A 21986-nucleotide genomic window follows, 5' to 3' on the forward strand; every position below is an offset into this window, starting at 1 on the left:
ATCTGAAGGGGGCCTACAGGAAGGCTGGGGAAGGACTTCTCAGGATCTCAGGTAGCGATAGGACTAGGGGGAATGGAATGAAGCTGGAGGTGGGGAGATTCAGGCTGGATGTGAGAAGGAGGTTCTTCACCATGAGAGTGGTGAAACCCTGGAATGGGTTGTCCAGGGAGGTGGTCGAGGCCCCGTCCCTGGAGGTGTTTAAGCCCAGGCTGGATGAGGCTCTGACCAGCCTGATCTAGTGTGGGGTGTCCCTGCCCATGGCAGGGGGGTTGGAACTAGATGATCCTTGTGGTCCCTTCCAACCCTGAATGATACTATGATACTATGATTGGCAGCAAGCAGGGGCCCTGCAGCAAGCAGGGGCATCGGCATCAACCAGGGGCCCTGCAGCAAGCAGGGGCATCGGCAGCAAGCATGGGCATCAGCAGCAAGCAGGGGCATCGGCAGCAAGCAGGGGCACTGGCAGCAAGCAGGGGCCCTGCAGCAAGCAGGGGCATCGGCAGCAAGCAGGGGCCTGGCAGCAAGCAGGGGCCTGGCAGCGTGCAGTGGCCCGGCAGCATGCAGGGGCATCTGCAGCAAGCAGAGGCATCGGCAGCAAGCAGAGGCATCGGCAGCAAGCAGGGGCATCCGCAGCAAGCAGGGGCCCTGTAGGAAGCATGGTATCAGCAGCAAGCAGGGGCTCGGCAGCAACCAGGGGCCCTGCAGCAAGCAGGGACATTAGTAGCAAAAAGAGGATTAGGGAAAATATGGACCCAGTGCTGAGTGAGGTGGGAGCCCTGGTGTCAGGGGATGCAGGGAAGGCAGTTCCTGAATGGCTGCTTTGCCTTAGTCTTTGCTGCTGAGAGCAGGTCTCAGCAATCCCTGACCCTGGAGGGGAGAGGAAGTCTGGAGAATGGAACCAGAGAGTCCCTTGGCCGAGGAGGGTTGGGTTAGCGGTCATCCAGACAGCCATGCACGGATGGGCCCTGGTTGGAGGCACCCCTGAGTGCTGATGGAGCTGGCAGATGGTACTGCTAAGCTACCCTGCATCATCTTTGGAAGCTCCTGGGGAACAGGGGAGGTGCCTGGGGGCTGCAGGGAAGCAAATACTGCTGCAGCCTGCAAACAGCCAGGAGGAGGACCAAGGAGATTCCAGGGCAGGCAGCCTCCCCTCCATCCCTGAAGAGTGATGGAGCAGCTCATTCTGGAGGTCACCTCTAAGCATGTGGAGGCAGAGGAGCAGTCAGCATGGATTCAGCAGGGGGGGAAGGACCTGGCAGTGCTGGGGGACAGCAATACAGCCTTGTGGCCAAGAAGGCCAAAGCTGTTCCAAGGATGAAGCTGATGCCTTTTCCCAGCTGCTCTTCAGACCATTTTTGCCTACCTCACTGTGGCTGATGCAGTCCTCTGGGGGTTTCTGCTGCTCTGCTCTCCTCCAGTTCCACACAGTTTGATTTGCTGCTGGTTTCCTTCCCCTAACCTCAGCTTTGATATTTTGGGAGCTCTGTGGTTAAGCCCAGGGCTTTGGGAACTGAAGGCAGATTCCTGGCCAGCAGCAGCTTTAAGGAAGTCCCAAGGATTGCCACTGAGTGATTTCCAGCAAGGGGTTTCTTGCCTGTGCCTCTGAAAGCTCAGTGTCAGGAGGGAGCCCAAGTGCAGAGGGTGAGCAGCAGTTTGGCAGAGGCTGGTATGAGGAGGCAGGAGGATGTGGGTCGTTTCCCAGCACTTCTCAGCTGGAGTAATCTCAGGGTGTGGTGCTCCAGCAGTCTAAACTGATCTAAATTGGGACTGCCACAGCCCTGGCCTCAGCTTTCTGCTCCCTTCCCCATTCCTCTGAGCACGATCACACAGCTAAGCCACAGGGCCTCTGGGGTTTCCCCAGAGAGGAGCAGGGTGTCAGCCTCTGGGCTCTGGCATCTGTTGGTGGATTCCTCTCCCTGGCCCTGCTCCTGGCCTGCCCTGTGTGCTGGGGGCTGGAAGTGGCTGTGCTCCAGGGCAAGGAGGAAGGCAGGATGGGCTCCACCTCAGCTGGCTGCCTGTAGCTGAGCTGGGAGTAGTGCTGCTCTTAGTCCCAGCAGGCTGGAGGGCTCCCCAAGCACCATCTGATCCATCCCCTCTGGGTGCTGGCCCAGCACCCTGGCAGGCTGAGTCTGCAAGGTGTCCATAGTGGACTCCACTGCCTGGGAGATGATTCCAGTGTCCAGTTGTGCTCCTGCTGCAATCTCCCCAGCAGGACCTTGTTCCCCTCACCTCTTGCCTTGCCCATGGACTCTGTGCACAGGGAGCCTCCAGCCTGCTGGTGCCAGCCTGTGGGGCTGGAAGCAGAGCTTACTTGCTGGGAGAAGGCCACTGCTGCTCAGCTCACTCACTCCTTGTGTGGTTTTGCCTCTAAAATATTAATGTCAGCTCCTCTCAGATTTGCTCTCTCCATTGTCAATCACCTCTGGTGGCCCTGGGCAGTGGTGGAGTCCCCATCCCTGGAGGGACTTCAGAGCCATGGAGGTGTGGTGCTGAGGGACATGGCTTGGTGGTGCCCTGGCAGGGCTGGGTTCATGGTTGGCCTCCATCAGCCTCAAGGTATTTTCCAGACTAAATGATTCCATGAATCTCTTGAGAGAACCTTCTGGGGCTCAGACACATCAGAGTTGTGCCAGCACTCGATGTGCTTGGGCAGGCCACTAGTGGCAGCACCCAGCTGCAGTGCTGTGCACCACTGAGTGCATCTGCAGAGCTGCTGGCCTGCAGTCACAGCACAGGACCAGAGCTCACCAGCACCAAATGGTGGTGGTGAGCAAACTGAGCTTGCTGTGTCGTGCAGAGGGCAGCCCCAAGGCATTCACAGGCAGCTGGGAGGCTGGGGAGACAAAGTGCAGCAGGCCCAGCAGGCCAGGAGCAGCTGAGGGGTTGAAGCTGAGCTCAGTGCCAAGGGCAAGCAGTGAGCTGATTGGTGACCAAGTCCTTATGCAAGGTCAAACTTCATCCTCCTGGACTGAAGCCTCAGCTGGAGACTGAGGCAAGCCCTGGGCAGGATCCAGGTGGCTGATCTGCCTCCCATGGGCTGCCCTCGCTGCTCCTCTTTCTTGTGCCATTTCAGTGTCTTCTGAGGCTGCTTTGGGTTGAGCTGGCAGTGGAGCTTGGCTCCACAAGTTGAAAGTTGGTTCTACCTCAGCCTGGTCTTGAACACTTGCAGGGAGGAGGCAGCCACAACCTGTGCCAGTGTCTCCCACCCTCACTCTAAAGAATTTCTTCCTCATCTCCAGTCTAAATCTGGTCTCTTCCAGCTCTCAAAGCCATTGCCCCTTGTCCTGTCACCACAAGCCATTGCCCCATGTGCACATGGCCTTACAGGACCCCCTCAGGAGAAGTCTCTCTGCAGCCTTCCTGCAGGATCCCTTCAGGTCCTGGCAGGCAGCTCTGAGGTGCCCCTGGAGCCTTCTCCTCTGCAGGCTGCACAGCCCCAGCTCCCTCAGCCTGTGCTCCCAGCAGAGCTGCTCCAGCCCTTGCAGCATCCTTGTGTCCTCCTCTGGCCTCTCTCCAGCAGCACTGTGTCCTTGACTTGGGGTTTTCAGCAGTGCCAGTTTGGGCTCACCTCTGAGCAGGCAGGAAGTCAACCTTCTTGTTAGCTGTGGGTTGGTTTTGTTCCCCTTCAGCCCCCAGCTGAGCTGCTGCTGCTAGGTGCTGCTGGGTGCTGCTGGGTGCTGCTGCGTGCTGCTGCGTGCTGCTGGGTGCTGCTGCTGGGTGCTGCTGCTGCTGGCTGCTCCTGCTGGGTGCTGCTGGGTGCTCCTGCTGGCTGCTCCTGCTGGCTGCTCCTGCTGGGTGCTGCTGGGTGCTGCTGCTGGGTGCTGCTGCTGCTGGGTGCTGCTGGGTGCTGCTGCTGCTGGGTGCTGCTGGGTGCTACTGCTGGGTGCTGCTGCTGGGTGCTACTGCTGGGTGCTACTGCTGGGTGCTACTGCTGGGTGCTGCTGCTGGGTGCTGCTGCTGCTGGATGCTGCTGCTGGGTGCTGCTGCTGTATGGTGCTGCTACTGGGTGCTGCTGCTGCTGGGTGCTGCTGCTGCTGCTGCTGGATGCTGCTGCTGGGTGCTGCTGCTGCTGGGTGCTGCTGGCAGCAGAGACTCCTCTCAGTTCAGGCCCCTGCTGGTGGGGAGGTTGTGTGGCCAGCCTGGCTCTCTGCTGGGTGCACTCTGAGCTCCCAGCAGGACCTAGCTGTGTTCAGCAGTCAGAGATTTCCCTCTGAGAGCCAAGTTGGTGTTCAGCTGCTGTCAGAAGGTTGATTTCTCCACACACTCCCAGCTCCCAGTGCCCCAGCCTGCCAGGAAGTCCTTTGCTGTGTGTCACAAGAGATCAAGCTGGAGCTTTGCACCAAGCTGGGTGCCAAGGAGCTGCACATCTCCTGTGCCACACTCCCAGTCTCCTTTCTCCTCCTGCTGCCCAAGTTCCTGTGGCTGCAGCCCCGCTCAGGCTTGGTTCCTGGGCTCCTGAGTGCAGTCTGCCAGCTGACACTGAGCTTCTTCTCACCCAGCACCCCCAAGTCCTCCTCCTCAGCACTGCTCTCTGCCCATTCTCCACCCAGCCTGGATCTGTGCTGGGCACTGCCCCAACCCAGCTGCAGGACCTTGCACTTGGCTTTGTTGGACTTGATGAGCTGGCTTGGGCTCCCCCCTCCAGCCTGTCCAGGGCCCTCAGGATGGATCCCTTCCCTCCAGGATGCTGACTGCACCACTCTGCCTGGTGTCCTCCACAAGCCTGCTGAGGGTGCCTGCATCCAATGCCCACCAGGGCAAGATCACTCCCAGGCCAGCTCTAACCCACCTCAGCCAAGACTTGTTCGGAGAGCTGCACCCTGGGGCTCCTGCCAGGGCTTGCCCTTGCAGTGCCCTGTTTGAGGACTCTGGGCAGATGTCCTTCAGCTGCACCTTCTGTGCAGCAGGAGCTGTGCAGCAGTGGCAGTGGGGGTCTCTGAGGTGCCTCCCAGCTCCAGCCCTTCCCTGTAGTCTCTGGTGGGTTTGAGAGCAGCTGGATGCTGCCCCTGGCTTCATGATGGCAGCTCATACACCTCCCACTGTGCACTTCCTCTCCTTCACTAAACACCTTGAACAGGGAGCAGTGAGGAGGAGAGCTCCTTGTGCTGGACCTGCCTGCTCCCCTTGCCCAGCTCTGTGCCAGCAGGAAGCACTTTTTGGGGAGGCTCCAAATCTGAGGCTGTAAGAGGTGAGGAGGACCCTGGTGAGCATCCTCACACCCAGAGTGGAAGGAGCCCCAGGCAGCTGCCCTCACTGTCAGATGACTCAAGGCTCACAACCCCACTCCAGGCCCCCTCCAAAGCAGCTGCTGCCTGTAGGCTGCAGCCAGGAGCAGGCAGGGCCCAGGCTGCAGCACCCTCTGCACTCAGCTGCTTTGTCTGCTGCTGCCAGAGAGAGCCAACCGTGGCCTGGGCTGGGCCCCAGCAGCGTAGGCAGCAACACAGGGAGGGGGTTCTGCCCCTCTGCTGAGGCACCACCTGCAGAGCTGTGTCCTGTTCTGCCGTCCTCTGCAGGAGGAGGACATGGAAATGCTGGAGAGGGTCCAGAGGAGGCCACAAAGAACCTCTCCTGTGGGCACAGGCTGAGAGAGTGGAGGCTGTGCAGCCTGGAGAAGACTCCAGGGAGACCTCAGAGCAGACTTCCAGTGCCTGAAGGGCTCCAGGAGAGCTGGGGAGGGACTTGTGACAGGGGCTGGGAGTGCCAGGATGAGGACAATGGCTTGGAGCTGGCAGAGGGGAGGCTGCTGTCCCTTCTCGTGGCTCATGCCAGGCTGAGTTGTGTTCTGAGGCGGTCACAGTATCACAGTATCACAGTATCACTTAGGTTGGAAAGGACCTCGAGGATCATCGAGTCCAACCTATCAACACAGACCCCATGACTAGACCATGGCACCAAGTGCCACGTCCAATCTCCCCTTGAACGCCTCCAGGGTCGATGACTCAACCACCTCCCTGGGCAACCCGTTCCAATGCCGAATGACTCGCTCAGTGAAGAACTTCCTCCTCACCTCGAGTCTGAACCTCCCCTGGTGCAGCTTGAGACTGTGTCCCCTTGTTCTGGTGCTGATTGCCTGGGAGAAGAGACCAACCCCTTCCTGGCTACAACCACCTTTCAGGTAGTTGTAGAGGCCAATGAGGTCACCCCTGAGCCTCCTCTTCTCCAGGCTAAACAATCCCAGCTCCCTCAGCCTCTCCTCATAGGGCTTGTGTTCAAGGCCTCTCACCAGCCTTGTTGCCCTTCTCTGGACACGTTCAAGTGTTTCGATGTCCTTCTTAAACTGAGGGGCCCAGAACTGGACACAGGACTCAAGGTGCGGCCTAACCAAAGCAGAGTACAGGGGCACAATGACCTCCCTGCTCCTGCTGGCCACACTGTTCCTAATGCAGGCCAGGATGCTATTGGCCCTCCTGGCCACCTGGGCACACTGCTGGCTCATATTCAGGTGGCTGTCGATCAGCACCCCCAGGTCCCTCTCTGTTTGGCAGCTCTCCAGCCACTCCGACCCCAGCCTATAGCTCTGCATGGGATTGCCATAGCCAAAGTGCAGCACTCAGCACTTGGACTTGTTGAAAGCCATCCCATTGGACTCTGCCCATCTGTCCAGTCGGTCGAGGTCCCTCTGCAGAGCCTTTCCACCCTCTAACTGACTAACATCTGCCCCTAACTTTGTGTCATCTGCAAACTTGCTGATGACTGACTCGACCCCTTCAGCCAGATCATCAATGAATATGTTGAAGAGGACAGGGCCCAGCACTGATCCCTGGGGGACATCCCCCCAGGAGAGGAGGGGCAATCAGGTGGAGGCTGGGGATCCCAAGTCAGTATTTGGGGTGTCAGGATGAAGCTGAGTTGTCCTCCTGCAATGAGGGAGGCTGCAGACAGCTCAGAGGGGCTGCAGGAAGTGGTTTGGGAAGGGCTGAGTCAGTCTGGTGAAGCTGAGGCCCCTGAGAAATGACTCTTGGACCACGGTGGAGATGATGAGGGAGGAGGGGCAGGAAGGTTGTTAAACCTGACCCAAGAGGAGTCAGGTCCCTGTGTGCAGCTGGCCTCTGCCCAGCCCTGCTCTGCTTGCAGGGATGCCACAAAAGCCACCTGCAGGGCTCTGCTCTGCCTTCATGGATGCTGCACAGGGAGCTACTGGGGTGCCTGGTCCTGACCTGCCTCACCCAGGGCCTGGCAGCAGCAGGTCCTCACCCTGGTGTCAGAGGGAAAGCTGCAAGCAAAGGAGGAAATGGGAACAAGTGGATTCTTATCCAGGCTTACAGGAGCTGGGAGTGGCCTGGCCTTCATGTCTCACTTCAGCACAATCAGCTCTCTCCTCCCCAGCAGCTCCCCAGGACTACTGCCTGCCCCCTGGCCACGGCTCTGGGAGATGTTTGCAGCAGGCTGCTGGGGTGTGTGGGGCTGGGGCAGGGCTTCTGAGCCTCTCCTTCCCTACCAGATGAACCAAACAACAAAACAGCAGACCTCTCCTTGGAGTCACAGAGTGGCTTGGGGTGGAGAAGCCCTCTGAGACCCACCAGCCCAACCCCAACCCAGCCCCACCCTGGCCCCAAGTGCCATGGCCACAGGGCCCTGGAACCCCTCCAGGCTTGGGGACTCCACCACCTCCCTGGGCAGCCTCTGCCAGTCCCTGACCACTCCTGCACCAAAGACATTTTTCCTCCTCTCCAACCCAGCCCTCCCCTGGCACACTCCAGGCCATTGCCTCTCCTTCTGTCACCTGAGCCTGGGGAGCAGAGCCCAACCCCAGCTCCCTGCAGCCTCCTCTCAGGGAGCTGCAGAGAGCAATGAGGTCTCCCTCAGCCTCCTCTTCTCCACACTCAACACCCCCAGGGCCCTCAGCTGCTCCTCCCCAGCCCTCTTCTCCATCCCCCTCACCATCTCCAGCCCTGGTTCTCTTGCCATGGACCAGACCTTCTGCCTGGCCACGGTGCCAGCTGTCTCTTGCTTGCTGGCAGGACCTGCCCTGGTCCTGGGCTGTGCTGTGCTGACAGAGGTGGAAAGGGGCAGGAGCAGCAGTGCTGTGCAGCTGGGGCTGTGCCTCTGGGGCAGGTCCTGTGCTGGGCAAGGCCCTGAGCAGGGTAGGAGTGGTGCCAGGCCTCCCTGGCCCACACACCACACAGCTGTGGGTGTCAGCAGCCAGCCTCTGGCATCCTGTCTGTCAGCAGCCACTCTAATTGAGGGGTGCTGCAGAACATCTTGCCCAGGGAGCTTGGGAATGTCTCCTGCCTGGAGGTGTTCAAGGCCAGGCTGAATGGGGCCTGAGCCTCCAGGGCTGGAGGAAGGTTGAAGCTCATCCAGTTCCAAGCCCCCTGCCATGGGCACAGCCCATGGATGGTCTTCACCATCCCTTCTGCCCCAACCCATCCTGAGTGTCCCTGCCCCTGGCAGGGGGTTGGAACTGGATGAGCTTTAAGGTCCCTCCCAAGCCAGCCCAATCTGTGATGAGCCTCAGTGTCATTAAACAACTCAGGTCTAGGTTAGGGAGGTTCATCCCAGAGCTGGTTTTCCATTGTCCTCCCTCCTCCCCTGCCAGGTGGCTCTGGGTGAGGGCTGGTGCCAGACCATAAGCAGTGGGTTGCAAGGGAGGTGTTCGGTGGAAGGTTGGTTGGCCTTGGTGGTCCTAGAGGTGATCCTGGAGGTCTTCCCAGCCTCACTGAGTCTGAGATTCTCTGACAGTGGCAACTCAAAGGGATGCTGGGGGCTGGGGGACTGTGACCGTTTGAGGTGGGTACCTGCTCACTGCAGGGTTCTGGTGAATCCCAGGGTGGCTCAGGGTGGAAGGGAGCTCAGAGCTCCTCTGCTCCAACCTCCTGCCGTGCCCAGGGACACCTCTCAGCTAGACTCAGCTGCTCAGGGCCTCATCCAGCCTGGCCTGCAACACCCCCAGGCAGGAGGCAGCCACAGCCTCCCTGGGCAAGCTGTTCTCTCAGCACAGGGAGCTGCAGCACCCCTCTGAGTGGCTGCTGGCAGACAGGAGGCCAGAGGCTGGCTGCTGACACCCAGGGCTCTGTGGGCTCCAGAGGAATGGAGGAGTGCTGCAGGGGGCAGCCAGGGAAGGCTGGGGGGGGGGGGGACTGGCTGCCCCAGAAGTGCTGTGGGAAGTGAAGTCCTTTACCTCTGTCAGGCTGTGCCTGGCCTGCACGTGGATTTCTGCACCCCTGCACAAAATGCAGCTCTGCAGAAACGTGCAGGAGTTACCCTAGGACCAGAGCCAGCTGTGGTGTGCTGGGCAAGGGCAGGGCAGGGTGGCTCTGGGGGGGCAGTGTGGCTCAGGAGGGCAATGCTGGCTCCGGGGGGCAGTGGCTCAGGGCAGCCCCTGGCACTGAGGCCCTGCTCATCCCTGCAGGGGCAGTGGAGGCCATGCTCTCGGACTACAACATCCTCTCTCCGGCCAGTATCCAGCAGCACTCCCTGCGGCGCAGAGCCCTGCAGCCTGAGACTCACATAGAGAGGCTGCTGAGCTTCTCAGCCCTCCAGAGGTAAGGAGAGAGCCAGCTGGGGCTGCCCTGGGGCTGGCCTTGGGGTGGTGCTGTGCTCTGGGGCAGGGGGGGGTGTCTGCAGGAGCTGTGGCCTCAGAGCCTGGAGGGAGGCAGAAATGGGCTGCAGGGCTCAGGGCTGGGGTGGCAGGCAGTGCAGCAGCCTCTTGCTCTGGCCCTGTGCAGCTTCACTGCCTGTCTGGGCACCACTCAGCTGCCAGGCTTCTTGCCTGGCCTCTGCTGCTTGGAAGCCTCTGCCCTCAGGGTGGGGGCTGTGCTGTGTGGCCAAAGAGGTCTAATCTGCTTCCCATGCAGGCTTCAGCATCTTCCAACTGAGGACAAATTCCCCACTCCCTAAAACACTTCTTTGAATCAGGTTTTTGTGTGAGGTGGGAGACAGAAGCAGAGCTGAAAGGGGAAGGAGAGGCAGGGGAGGGCAGGTGGTGGTGCCAGGGAGAGGCCTTGCAGCTGCTGGAGTCATGGAGTGGGTTGGGTTGGAAGGGACCTTCAAGATCTTCCACTGCCATGCCCAAGGACACCTCCCACCAGCCCAGGCTGCTCAAGGCCTCATCCAGCCTGGCCTGGAAACACCTGCAGGCAGGAGGCAGCCACAGCCTCCCTGGGCAGCCTGTGCCAGTCTCCTCACCCTCACTGCCAAGAATCTCTTCCCCATCTCCAGTCTCAGTCTCCTCTCTCCCAGCTCAAAGCCATTGTCCCTTGTCCTGTCCCTCCCAGCCCTTGTCACAAGTCCCTCCCCAGCTCTCCTGCAGCCCCTTCAGGAGCTGGAAGCTGCTCTGAGGTACCCCTGGAGCCTTCTCCTCTGCAGGCTGCACAGCCCCAGCTCCCTCAGCCTGTGCCCACAGGGGACATTCTGCAGCTCTCTGCTCACCCAGCCCAGGTCACACCCTTGCTGCTCTGCATTTAGGAGGCTGTTGATTGGCTTTTAATTATCCAGCTTTAACCCTAGCATGCCCAGCTCTGCCTGCCCCAGGCCCAGGGTGAACTGCAGCCTGCTCAGCAGGAGGAGGCTCTCTGCCCCGGGGCTGGGGGCTGTGCTTTGCTTGCAGAGCAAACAGGAGCTGAGGTCTCTTGCAGGCACTTCAAGCTGTACCTGACTGCAAGTGCTGAGCACTTCTCAGAGAGGTTCCAGGCAGTGGTGGTGGATGCAGAGGGCAGGGAGAGGCAGCACCCTGTGCAGTGGCAGGACTTCCTCACTGGCCATGTGGTGGGTGAGTATGGGCTGGCCCCAGCCCTGCCCCAGCCCTGCAGGGCTGCCCTCCTCCTCCTCAGCAGGGCTGCTGTGGGCAGGCACAGTGCTGCCCCTGGCCTGGCTTCCTGCACTGCTGGGCTGCCTGCAGGGGCTGTGGTGCTTGGTGTGCCTGGGCCCTGCAGGCTGGGGAGAGGCTTCTGCAGCTCCTGCAGCAAGGCCCTGGGCTGGGCCTGCTCTGTTTGGCCATGAGACACAGCTGGATCCCTGGGGGGGTTTCATGCAGGCACAGCTGGATCCCTGGGGGGGGTTGCATGCAGGCACAGCTGGGTCAGTTGTTTGTTCTCTCTTGCTCCTGTTGCAGGAGAGCACAACTCCAGGGTCGTGGCACACATTGGGGATGACGATTTCACAGTGAGGATCAACACTGATGGAGAGGAGTTCAACATTGAGGTGCTGCTGGGAGCTGGCTGCAGGGCTGGGAGGATGGCCTGGGATGGAAGGGACCTCAAGGAGCATCCAGTTCCACCCCCCTGCCGTGGGCACGGCTCAGGCCTCCATGCAGCCAGCCCGTGCTCCTCCCTGCCTGTGTCTGCCCACACTGCCTACCTGTGGTGCTGCAGAGCTGGGGCAGGTGATGCCCCTGTGCCCCCAGGTGGTGCTGCTGGCCTGGCTTAGCCTTCATGGTTCAAGTCCCTTCTGCAGTGAACCAGAGCCTCGGCAGCTCCAGGACTCTGAGGAAGCTGCCTGGTGCTGTGAGGAGCACACAGCTGCTCTCTGCTGCCTGCCAGCTCCTCTGCTTCTGCTCAGGGCAGTGTCAGCAGCTCTCAGCATCCTCCCCCTGTCTGTGCCAGTCCCCAGGCTGCTCTGGAGGCAGCTGAGAGGCCTGAGGAGCCTCCTCAGCTTGCTCATGTTCTGGAGGGGAAGAAATTCTGTCTCCCCTAGAGCCCCATCAGGAGTCTGCTGCTGCTCCTGAGAGGACCTCAGCTGTTCAGATCCTGTGAGGGATGAGTGGGATCATGGGGGTCCCCTGGAGCAGCTCCTGGGTGTGCAGTGAGCTGTGTGCCCAGCCCTGTGCCTTTCCTCTGCTCCTGGCTCACTGCAGTAGTGCTCTGCTTGCCCTGGCAGCCCCTCTGGAGGTTTGTGGATGATGAGCAGGATGAGAGGCTGCTGGTCTACAGGTCTGAGGATATCAAAGACTTCTCCAGGCTGCAGTCCCCCAAGGTGTGTGGTTATCTGAAGCTGGATGAAGAGGAGCTGCTGCCCAAGGGGATGGAGGACAGGCAGCAGCAGGGAGGTCAGTGCCTGGGCCCTGGGGGAGTGTTTGCTGAGGGGGCCATGGGGACACTGTGAGCACTGTGCCTTGGGACCCCTTTGGCCTCCCTGGTTGGTTACCCACAGAATCCATCCTGGGCTGTGATGAGGCCCTGAGGCTCTGTCCTTTGTGAGGCAGCAGAGGTTGGGATGACCATAGAGGCACAGAAGGCTTTGGCTTGGAAAAGGACTCCAAGGTCCTCCAGTCCAACCCCATCCCAGCCCCACCATGGCCACCAAACCCTGGCCCCAGGAGCCATGGCCACAGGGCTCTGGAACCCCTCCAGCCATGGGGACTCCACCACCTCCCTGGGCAGCCTCTGCCAGTCCCTGACCACTCCTGCACCAAAGACATTTTTCCTCCTCTCCAACCCAGCCCTCCCCTGGCACACTCCAGGCCATTGCCTCTCCTTCTGTCACCTGAGCCTGGGGAGCAGAGCCCAACCCCAGCTCCCTGCAGCCTCCTCTCAGGGAGCTGCAGAGAGCAATGAGGTCTCCCTCAGCCTCCTCTTCTCCACACTCAACACCCCCAGGGCCCTCAGCTGCTCCTCCCCAGCCCTCTTCTCCAGACTCTTCCCCAGCTCTGTTGCCCTTCTCTGGCCCTGCTGCAGCCTTACTCCAGGGCAGCAGTGGGAGTCTGAGTGTTGCTTTTCTGGTACTCCAAGTGCTGCCCTCAGGAAGCCTCCAAAGGAGGAGCAGAGCTGTGCCAGAGGGCTCCAGGAACACCTGCAAGATGCTGGTGGTGGCAGATCATCTATTCTTCAAGTACATGGGCAGGGGGGAGGAGAGCACCACCATCAACTACCTGGTGAGTGGAACTGCCCTGGGAGCTGCTGGAGTCCAGGCAGGGAAACAGATTCAGGGGTGAGAACAATCACAGGGTCCCAGAATGGCTCAGGCTGGAAGGGAGCTCAGAGCTCCTCTGCTCCAAGCTCCCCACCATGCCCAGGGACACCTCTCAGCTACACTCAGCTGCTCAAGGCCTCATCCAGCCTGGCCTGCAGCAACCCCAGGCAGGAGGCAGCCACAGCCTCCCTGGGCAGCCTGTGCCAGAGGCTCAGCTCCCTGGGACTGAAGAACTTCTTCCTCAGCTCCAGTCTGACCCTGCTCTGCCTCAGCTCCAAACCATTGCCCCTTGGCCTGGCTCCAGACCCCCTCAGGAGAAGTCTCTCTGCAGCCTTCCTGCAGGATCCCTTCAGGTCCTGGCAGGCAGCTCTGAGGTGCCCCTGGAGCCTTCTCCTCTGCAGGCTGCACAGCCCCAGCTCCCTCAGCCTGTGCTCCCAGCAGAGCTGCTCCAGTCCTTGCAGCATCTTTGTGGCCTCCTCTGGCCTCTCTCCAGCAGCACTGTGTCCTCCTCCTGCTGGGGACCCCAGACCTGGGGGCAGTGTGGGAGGTGGGGGCTAAGCAGAGGGCAGGGATCACTGCAGAGCTGACCTGAAGGGAGTGTTCCCAGAGCAGTGCCCTGCAGCCTGTCTTAGTGCCTACTGGGCTGGGGCTGAGAGCTGGCTCCTGTGCTGGGCAGATCGAGCTGATCGACAGAGTGGATGACATCTACAGGAACACCTCCTGGGACAATGGAGCCTTCCACGGGTACGGCATACAGATACAGCAGGTACTCACTGCCGCCAGGCCTGCCCTGCACAGCCTGCTCTGGGGCCTCAGCTGGGCTCAGGGGAGCAGGGGCTGCCTGGGGGCTGCAGCCTGCACTGCTCTGGCAGGGCACTGCCACTGCTGGGGCTGCTCTGTCACGGCCTGGCCCTGGCGCTGCCCCGGGGCAAGAGAACTCACAGGCAGGGAGCTGCTGAGGCTGCTCTGGGGAAGAAAGGAAGAAAGGGGATCCTGGGGGGGAAGGGGACCCTGGGGAGGGTGGGGTGTGTGTGTGAAGGGGATCCAGGGGGGGGAGAAGGGGGATCCAGGGGGGAGGAGGAGGATCCAGGGGGGGAGAAAAGGGATCCAAGGGGGGGTGAACGGGGATCCAGGGGGGGGAGAAGGGGGATCCAGGGGGGAGGAGGGGGATCCAGGGGGGGAGAAGGGGGATCCAAGGGGGGTGAACGGGGATCCAGGGGGGGAGGAGGGGGATCCAGGGGGGAGGAGGAGGATCCAGGGGGGGAGAAAGGGGATCCAAGGGGGGGTGAACGGGGATCCAGGGGGGGGAGAAGGGGGATCCAGGGGGGAGGAGGAGGATCCAGGGGGGGAGAAAGGGGATCCAAGGGGGGTGAAGGGGGATCCAGGGGGGAGGAGGAGGATCCAGGGGGGGAGAAAGGGGATCCAAGGGGGGTGAAGGGGGATCCAGGGGGGAGGAGGAGGATCCAGGGGGGGGAGAACAGGGATCCAGGGGGGGTGAAGGGGGATCCAGGGGGGAGGAGGAGGATCCAGGGGGGGAGAAAGGGGATCCAAGGGGGGTGAATGGGGATCCAGGGGGGGGAGAAGGGAGATCCAGGGGGGAGGAGGGGGATCCAGGGGGGGAGAAGGGGGATCCAAGGGGGGGTGAACGGGGATCCAGGGGGGGGAGAAGGGGGATCCAGGGGGGAGAAGGGGGATCCAGGGGGGCAGAAGGAGGATCAAGGGGGGGAGGAGTGGGATCCAGGGGGGAGGAGGAGGATCCAGGGGGGGAGAAAGGGGATCCAAGGGGGGTGAAGGGGGATCCAGGGGGGAGGAGGAGGATCCGGGGGGGAGAAGGGGGACCCTGGAGGGGGGAGAAAGGGCATCCAGAAGGGATGGTTGGGCTCCAGGAGGGGATTTGTTTGGTTCTGGGTTGTTTTTTCTTTGATCCAGGTGGGATTTCTGGCTCTGGGTGGGGATTCTCTGGATCCAGCTGGGGTCTTTTGGATGCAGGGAGGATGTTTTGTATCTGGAAGAGGTTTTGGCTGTGGGAGGGGTTTGGTTGGCTCTGGCTGGGGTTTGGTGAAAGCAGAGTGTGAGCTGCAAGCTGGTGGTGGTGCTATGTCAGATGGCTGCTGTGCTTGGGGTATCTCCCCCAGCTGAGGCAGCAGGATGAGTCAGCATTGTTCTCCCTGCAGACCTCTTGAGACACTTTGGGATTCCACTGCAGGTTTTTCTGTAGCTACAGAGCTGACCCGAGCCCCTCTGGGTCATTGTTGCCCTCTTTGAACTGCAGATCATGATCCACAACGAGCCAAACCCGGTGAAGCCTGGGGAGAAGCACTACAACATGGCCAGGAGTTACCCAGATGAGAAGAAGGATGCCTGGGATGTGAAGATGCTGCTGGAGGTAGGCTGCAGCCCCTGGAGAGTGAAGAAACTCTGCTGCCTCTGGGTGCTGTGTGGACCTGACTCCAGGTCAGAGCTGTGCCCTGTGCCAGCTGCAGCCAGGGCTGTGTGGCCTGGGGCAGGGAGGCAGGGGAGGCAGTGCTGACAGGTCTGGGCCTGAGCCTGGTGGCCTTGTGACCTTCACCCAGGAACTGGGTTTGGTCCTCCCTTCTCTGTGAAAGGGGCAGAGAAGAGCCAAGAGATGGAAGTGCCCCAGGGGTGCTTCACAGTGTCACAGTATCACAGTATCACTTAGGTTGGAAAGGACCTCGAGGATCATCGAGTCCAACCTATCAACACAGACCCCATGACTAGACCATGGCACCAAGTGCCACGTCCAATCTCCTCTTGAACGCCTCCAGGGTCGATGACTCAACCACCTCCCTGGGCAACCCATTCCAATGACGAATGACTCGCTCAGTGAAGAACTTCCTCCTCACCTCGAGTCTAAACCTCCCCTGGCGCAGCTTGAGACTGTGTCCCCTTGTTCTGGTGCTGGTTGCCTGGGAGAAGAGGCCAACCCCTTCCTGGCTACAACCACCCTTCAGGTAGTTGTAGAGGGCAATGCGGTCACCCCTGAGCCTCCTCTTCTCCAGGCTAAACAATCCCAGCTCCCTCAGCCTCTCCTCATAGGGCTTGTGTTCAAGGCCTCTCACCAGCCTTGTTGCCCTTCTCTGGACACGTTCAAGTGTTTCGATGTCCTTCTTAAACTGAGGGGCCCAGAACTGGACACAGTACTCAAGGTGCGGCCTAACCAAAGCAGAGTACAGGGGCACAATGACCTCCCTGCTCCTGCTGGCCACACTATTCCTAATGCAGGCCAGGATGCTATTGGCCCTCCTGGCCACCTGGGCACACTGCTGGCTCATATTCAGGCGGCTGTCGATCAGCACCCCCAGGTCCCTCTCTGTTTGGGAGCTCTCCAGCCACTCCGACCCCAGCCTGTAGCTCTGCATGGGATTGCCGTAGCCAAAGTGCAGCACTCAGCACTTGGACTTGTTGAATGACATCCCGTTGGACTCTGCCCATCTGTCCAGTCGGTCGAGGTCCCTCTGCAGAGCCTTTCTACCCTCTAACTGACTAACATCTGCCCCTAACTTGGTGTCATCTGCAAACTTGCTGATGACTGACTCTACCCCTTCATCCAGATCATCGATGAATATGTTGAAGAGCACAGGGCCCAGCACTGATCCCTGGGGGACACCACTAGTGACTGGCCGCCAGCTGGATGTGGCACCGTTCACTACCACTCTCTGGGCCCGGCCCTCCAGCCAGTTCCTAACCCAGCACAGAGTGTAATGGTCCAATCCACGGGCTGACAGCTTAGCCAGCAGTTTGCTGTGGGGGACGGTGTCAAAGGCCTTGCTGAAGTCCAGGTAGACCACATCCACAGGCCTCCCCACATCCACCAGATGGGTCACCTGATCATAGAAAGAGATCAGGTTGGAGAGGCAGGATCTGCCCTTCCTAAATCCATGTTGGCTGGACCTGAGCCCTTGGCCATCCTTCAGGTGCGCAGTTATTGCCACCAGGATAATCTGCTCCATCACTTTCCCTGGCACTGAGGTCAGGCTGACTGGCCTGGAGTTTCCAGGTTCCTCCATCCGACCCTTCTTGTGGATGGGGACCACGTTGGCCAGTTTCCAGTCATCTGGGACCTCACCTGTGAGCCAGGACTGGAGGAAAATGATGGAGAGTGGCCTAGCTAGCACATCCGCCAGCTCTCTCAGCACCCTAGGATGGATCCCATCCGGTCCCATGGACTTGTGAATATCCAAGTGGCTCAGCAGGTCCCGAACTAATTCCTCATGGATTTCCGGGGCATTACACTGCTCCCCGACCCCATCGCCCAGCTCCGGAGGCCACTCGTCCTGAACTCCTCCTGCCTTGCTGTTAAAAATTGAGGCAAAGAAGGTGTTCAGGACCTCAGCCTTCTCCTCGTCTTCAGTCACCGTGTTCCCCTCCAGGTCCAATAAGGAGTTCAGGTTCTTCCTGCCCTTCTTCTTATTGTTAATATATTTATAAAAATGCTTTTTATTATCTTTGACTGAGGTGGCCAGCTTCAGTTCCAGCTGGGCCTTAGCCTCCCTAATTTTATTCCTACATAATCTAACAGCTTCCTTGAACATACCTCGAGAAGCCTTCCCCTCCTTCCAAAGGTGATACAGCCTCCTCTTCCCCCTTAAATCCTCCAGGAGCTGCTTGCTCATCCAGGCCGGTCGCCTTCCCCGCCGGCTTGCCTTTTGGCACGTGGGAACCGCCAGTTCCTGTGCCTTCAAGAGCTCCTGTTTGAAGTAGGTCCAACCCTCCTGAACCCCTTGGTTCATGAGGGCTGGTACCCAGGGGACTTTGCAGACAAGTTTCTTAAATAGGCTGAAGTTTGCCCTTCGGAAGTCCAAGGTGAAGGTTCTGTTGGTGCTCCTCCCTATCTCCCTGCATATTGAAAACTTCACTATCTCGTGGTCACTGCACCCTAGGCAGCCTCCCACGATCACGTCTCCCACCAGCCCTTCCCTATTGGAGAACAGCAGGTCAAGCAGAGCCTGTCCCCTGGTAGGCTCGCTTAACAGCTGTGTCAGGAAGCAGTCCTCCATTCGCTCCAGGAATCTTCTGGACTGCCTCCTCCCTGCTGAATGAAGTTCCCAGCAGATATCTGGCAGGTTGAAGTCGCCAACAAGGACAAGATCTGATGATCTTGAGATGGCCTCCAGCTGCTTGTAGAATACTTCATCAGCCTCCTCATCCTGGCTGGGTGGTCTGTAACAGATTCCAATCAGGATGTCAGACTTGTTAGGCTGTCCTCTGATTTTGACCCACAGGCTCTCAACTCCCTCATCTTCCACCTCAAGTTGTGTGGCAGAGAGTGACTCTCTAATATACAGAGCCACCCCTCCTCCTCTTCTCCCTCGCCTGTCTCTCCTAAAGAGCCTGTAACCCCCCATTGTAGCACTCCAATCGTGGGTGCTGTCCCACCAAGTTTCTGAGATGGCAACTACATCATAGTCGCCCTGATGGATTAGGACCTCCAACTCCTCTGGCTTGTTGCCCAGGCTGCATGCATTGGTGTACATGCATCGCAGCTGGGTTCCTGACTTCTCCACTGACCCTACCTTGTGCCCTACTCTTACCTCTGCAGAGGGACCGATTGCCTCACCCATCCCCTTCAGACCTAGTTTAAAGCCCTCCTAATGAGCCCTGCCAACTCCAGTGCCAGGACTCTCTTACCCCTTCTAGATAGATGCACCCCATCAGGACCCAGCAGGTCAGGTGCGGTGAAAGTTGTCCCATGGTCATAGAACCCAAAGTTCTGCCTCTGGCACCATCCCCTGAGCCAATTGTTGATGGTGTGGGTTCTCCCATTCCTCTCAGTGTACACCCCTGCCACTGAGGGAACTGAGCAGAACACCACTTGAGCTCCAGCCCTCAGTGTCCTTCCTGCAGTGAGGGCTCCAAACCTGAACCCAGCACTCAAACTGTGGCCTCCCCAGGTCTGATCCAGGGGCACAATCCCTGCCCTGCTCCTGCTGCCCATGCCACTGCTGCTCCAGGCCAGGCTGCTGCTGCCCTTTGTGCCCACCTGGGCACCCCCTGGCTCCTCTCCAGCTGCTGCCCACCAGCACCCCCAGGCCTTTCTCTGCTGGTTGGCTTCCAGCCACTCTGCCCCAAGCCTGGAGCCTTCATGGGGTGGCTGTGCCCCAGGTTCAGGGCCCCGCACTGGGCTTTGCTGAGCCTGGCCAGGGCCCTCTGCAGAGCCTCCCTCCCCTCCAGCAGCCACCACTGCCAGCCAGCCCAGTGCCCCCTGCTGCCTGCCTCATCTGCACCCTGTTGTTAGCCTCACACTGTTGGTGCTTCCTCTGAGTGTCTCACAGCAGGCTTGGTTCTCTTCCCCTCTACAGCAGTTCAGCTTTGACATAGCTGAGAAGGCAGCCCAAGTGTGCCTGGCTCACCTCTTCACCTACCAGGACTTCGACATGGGCACCCTCGGCCTGGCCTACGTCGGCTCCCCCAGGCCCAACAGCCATGGGGGCATTTGTCCTAAAGGCAAGGCCCCTTCCCTCCTCCTGCCTGGGCCCTGGGAGCTCCTTCCTATTTCAACTGCTTCCCTGGAGCCCCTGGCTGAGACAGCTCAACCCTTCTTGGCTGGAGCTGGGAGAAGAGGGGAGGGGAGGATGGTGGTCACCGATTAGCCTGGGGGCCCAGGCTGTGTGCAGGCTGCTGCAGGCTGCCCAGCCCAGGGGCTGCTTGCAGTGCTTCAGGAGGGCAGATGCCTGTCCCAGCTTTGCCTTCACTGCAGCACTGCAGCTGCTGTGTGCCTGCAGAGGCTGTCAGCAAGCAGAGGCTCACTGGGGAGCCTGGGCACAGCTGAGAGGCAGAGAAGGGGTTGGGTTGGAAGGGACCTTGAAGATGCTCCAGCTCCAGCCCCCTCCCATGGGCAGGGACCCCTCCCACCAGCCCAGGCTGCTCAAGGCCTCATCCAGCCTGGCCTGGAACACCTCCAGGCAGGAGGCAGCCACAGCCTCCCTGGGCAGCCTGTGCCAGGCTCTCCCCAGCCTCACTGGCAAGAATTTCTTCCCCATCTCCAGTCTCAATCTGCCCTGCTCAAACTTCATCCCATTCCCCCTCATGCCACCACTAGAAGCCTTTGTAGAGATCTCCCCAGGCCCTCCCCCAGCTCCTGAAGCCCCAGGGAAATGCCAATGTCTGTCTGCCTGTCCCTTCTGTAGCTTACTACAGCCAGATAGCCAAGAAGGACATCTACCTGAACAGTGGCTTGACCAGCACCAAGAACTATGGCAAGACCATCCTGACCAAGGTAGGGCAGCAGCCTGCTCTGCAGGGCCTGAGAGTTGGCTCTGTGCCCTGGCAGTGTGAGCAGCTCCTGGGCTTCCCATGGGAGGGAATCCCTGGGGACAGGGCTGGAGGTCACCCCCCCAGGCCATCCTGGCTGCTGCTGCCAGGGCTGAGTGGGGCTGAGGAGTGAATCCCTGTGGGGGAAGGAAGCAAAGCTCTGCTGGGAGCTGTGGTGGCCCAGGAGCAGCAGGGGCTTGGGAGCTGAAGATGAACTCCAATGTGTTCTGCTTTGAGACCCAGCTGCCCCCAGCCAGAGCCCCCCAGGCAGAGCAGGCACTGAGCACATTCCTGCCCTGCTGACCTCTGCTGACTTCTCAGCTCTGCTTACATCAGTGGTGTGTGGGCAGGGCTGGGCACAGGATCTGGCAGGGAGCTGGCAGAGCACAGTGGAGCTTTGTGTGAGGGCTGGTAGCAGCCCCAGCCCTGGCCTTGTGCTTGCCTTTGGTACTCTCCAGCCTGCAGCTCTGCCCTGCAGGACAAAGGAAGCTGTTTGCTGCCTTGCCAGGGGTGGGCACAGAGCCTGGGGGAGGCATGGGGGCACTGTGGGGTGGTGTCACAGCAAGTGTGGCACAGTGGCCCCTTGGGGTTGGAAAAGCAAAGCCAAATCTGCTACAAGCCCTTCCCCACATGGAACACTGCAGTGCAGCTGAGCAGTGCCCAGCTCCTGCCCTGCCCTGGGCACTGCTGCTGCCTGTGCAGTGCTCAAGGGCAGGCAGCTGCCCAGGCTTCCTCCCCTGCTGCTGGCTGCCTCCTGCCTCACTTCCATTTGTTTGTGGGTGCCACCTTGGGAGCCCCCCAGCCCCTGCTGCTGAGGGCACTGCAGGGCAGGAGCAGCAGAGCTGCTCTGGGGTCCTGGCATCAGTGCTGGAAATCATCCCCAGCAAGCAGTGGAAGAGTTTGTTCAGCACTCCCCAGGCCAGCCTCCAGCTGCTTCTGATGGTTAAACCCCACAGGGCTTAGGGGTTAGTCCCTTAGGTGGGGCTGTGTCTTGCTTTCTGTGCCCTCCAGCTGGTGCCAAGGCAGCTGTGCTGCTGGGAGTGCCTGCCCTGCCCTGCCCTGCAGACAGGCTGGCAGTGGTGCTTCAGGACAGCAGTTTGCCTCCAGACCTGGGCCTGCAGCTTCTGAACTGCACTACAATTTATCTTGCCCTCAATTCCCCTCTGCTGAGCCCCCCTAGATGTTCCTGCTGTGCCCTGGGGGTGCTGCTGGGCTGGCAGCAGCTGGCATCTGCTGTCCTGGCCTGCTTGGACTCTTTTGGTTTCAGCCTTGGGGTTTTTGTCATGCTGCACACAGGAGGCTGACCTGGTGACCACACATGAGCTGGGACACAACTTTGGAGCAGAGCACGACCCTGACAGCCTGCCAGAGTGTGCCCCCACTGAGGACCAGGGGGGCAAGTATGTGATGTACCCCATTGCTGTCAGTGGAGACCATGAGAACAACAAGGTACAGCTCCTGCCCTGCTCCCTGCCCCCTTGCATGCAGGCTCTGGGGGGTGATAACTGCTGGAGCCTGGAGCACTCAGGAGTGCCTTGGGTTAGCCAGAGGAAGGCTCTTGGGGTGCTCTGCAGGAGCAGCTCAGCTCTGGGTCATGGAATCATGGAGTGGCTCAGTGCTGTGCCTGCTATGGAGGAGTGAGGAGGCTGCAGGCCTGCTGGGCTGGGCTGACCCAGAGCTGCAGCTTCACAGCACTCCTGGGGGTGCTCCTGGAGCCAGGGGAGAGCTGGAGCTGGTTCTGTCACCCTGAGCTGGGCCTCCTGCAGCTGTCCCTGCACTGCAGTGCAGCAGTGTCCTCCAGGCACCCAGCTGTGACTTCCCCATCTCAAAATTCCTCCAAGGAGGCAAACTGGCAGCACAGAGGG

The 21986-nt window shown here is 60.1% G+C and overlaps 1 protein-coding gene across 4 annotated transcripts in view; it reads left to right on the forward strand.

The window, feature by feature from the left end:
- ADAM17 (ADAM metallopeptidase domain 17) overlaps positions 1-21986 on the forward strand; it is a 79357-nt gene that overhangs the window by 49466 nt on the left and 7905 nt on the right. The window contains exons 2-11 of one of the 4 annotated variants that reach the window (XM_068155334.1): positions 9353-9485; positions 10578-10711; positions 11054-11142; positions 11818-11986; positions 12669-12811; positions 13526-13615; positions 15122-15235; positions 19170-19314; positions 19998-20086; positions 21418-21570. In XM_068155334.1, the coding sequence (XP_068011435.1) occupies positions 9353-9485; positions 10578-10711; positions 11054-11142; positions 11818-11986; positions 12669-12811; positions 13526-13615; positions 15122-15235; positions 19170-19314; positions 19998-20086; positions 21418-21570 (1259 nt within the window). Of the gene's footprint in view, positions 1-9352; positions 9486-10577; positions 10712-11053; positions 11143-11817; positions 11987-12668; positions 12812-13525; positions 13616-15121; positions 15236-19169; positions 19315-19997; positions 20087-21417; positions 21571-21986 lie in introns of those variants that run through there. The other 3 variants (XM_068155336.1, XM_068155337.1, XM_068155338.1) reach the window with 3 other exon arrangements.

This window comes from Melanerpes formicivorus, unplaced genomic scaffold (genome assembly GCF_026170545.1).
Source record: "Melanerpes formicivorus ecotype bairdi unplaced genomic scaffold, bMelFor1.0.p_v2 SCAF_31, whole genome shotgun sequence".
In the NCBI taxonomy this organism is placed as follows: domain Eukaryota; kingdom Metazoa; phylum Chordata; class Aves; order Piciformes; family Picidae; genus Melanerpes; species Melanerpes formicivorus.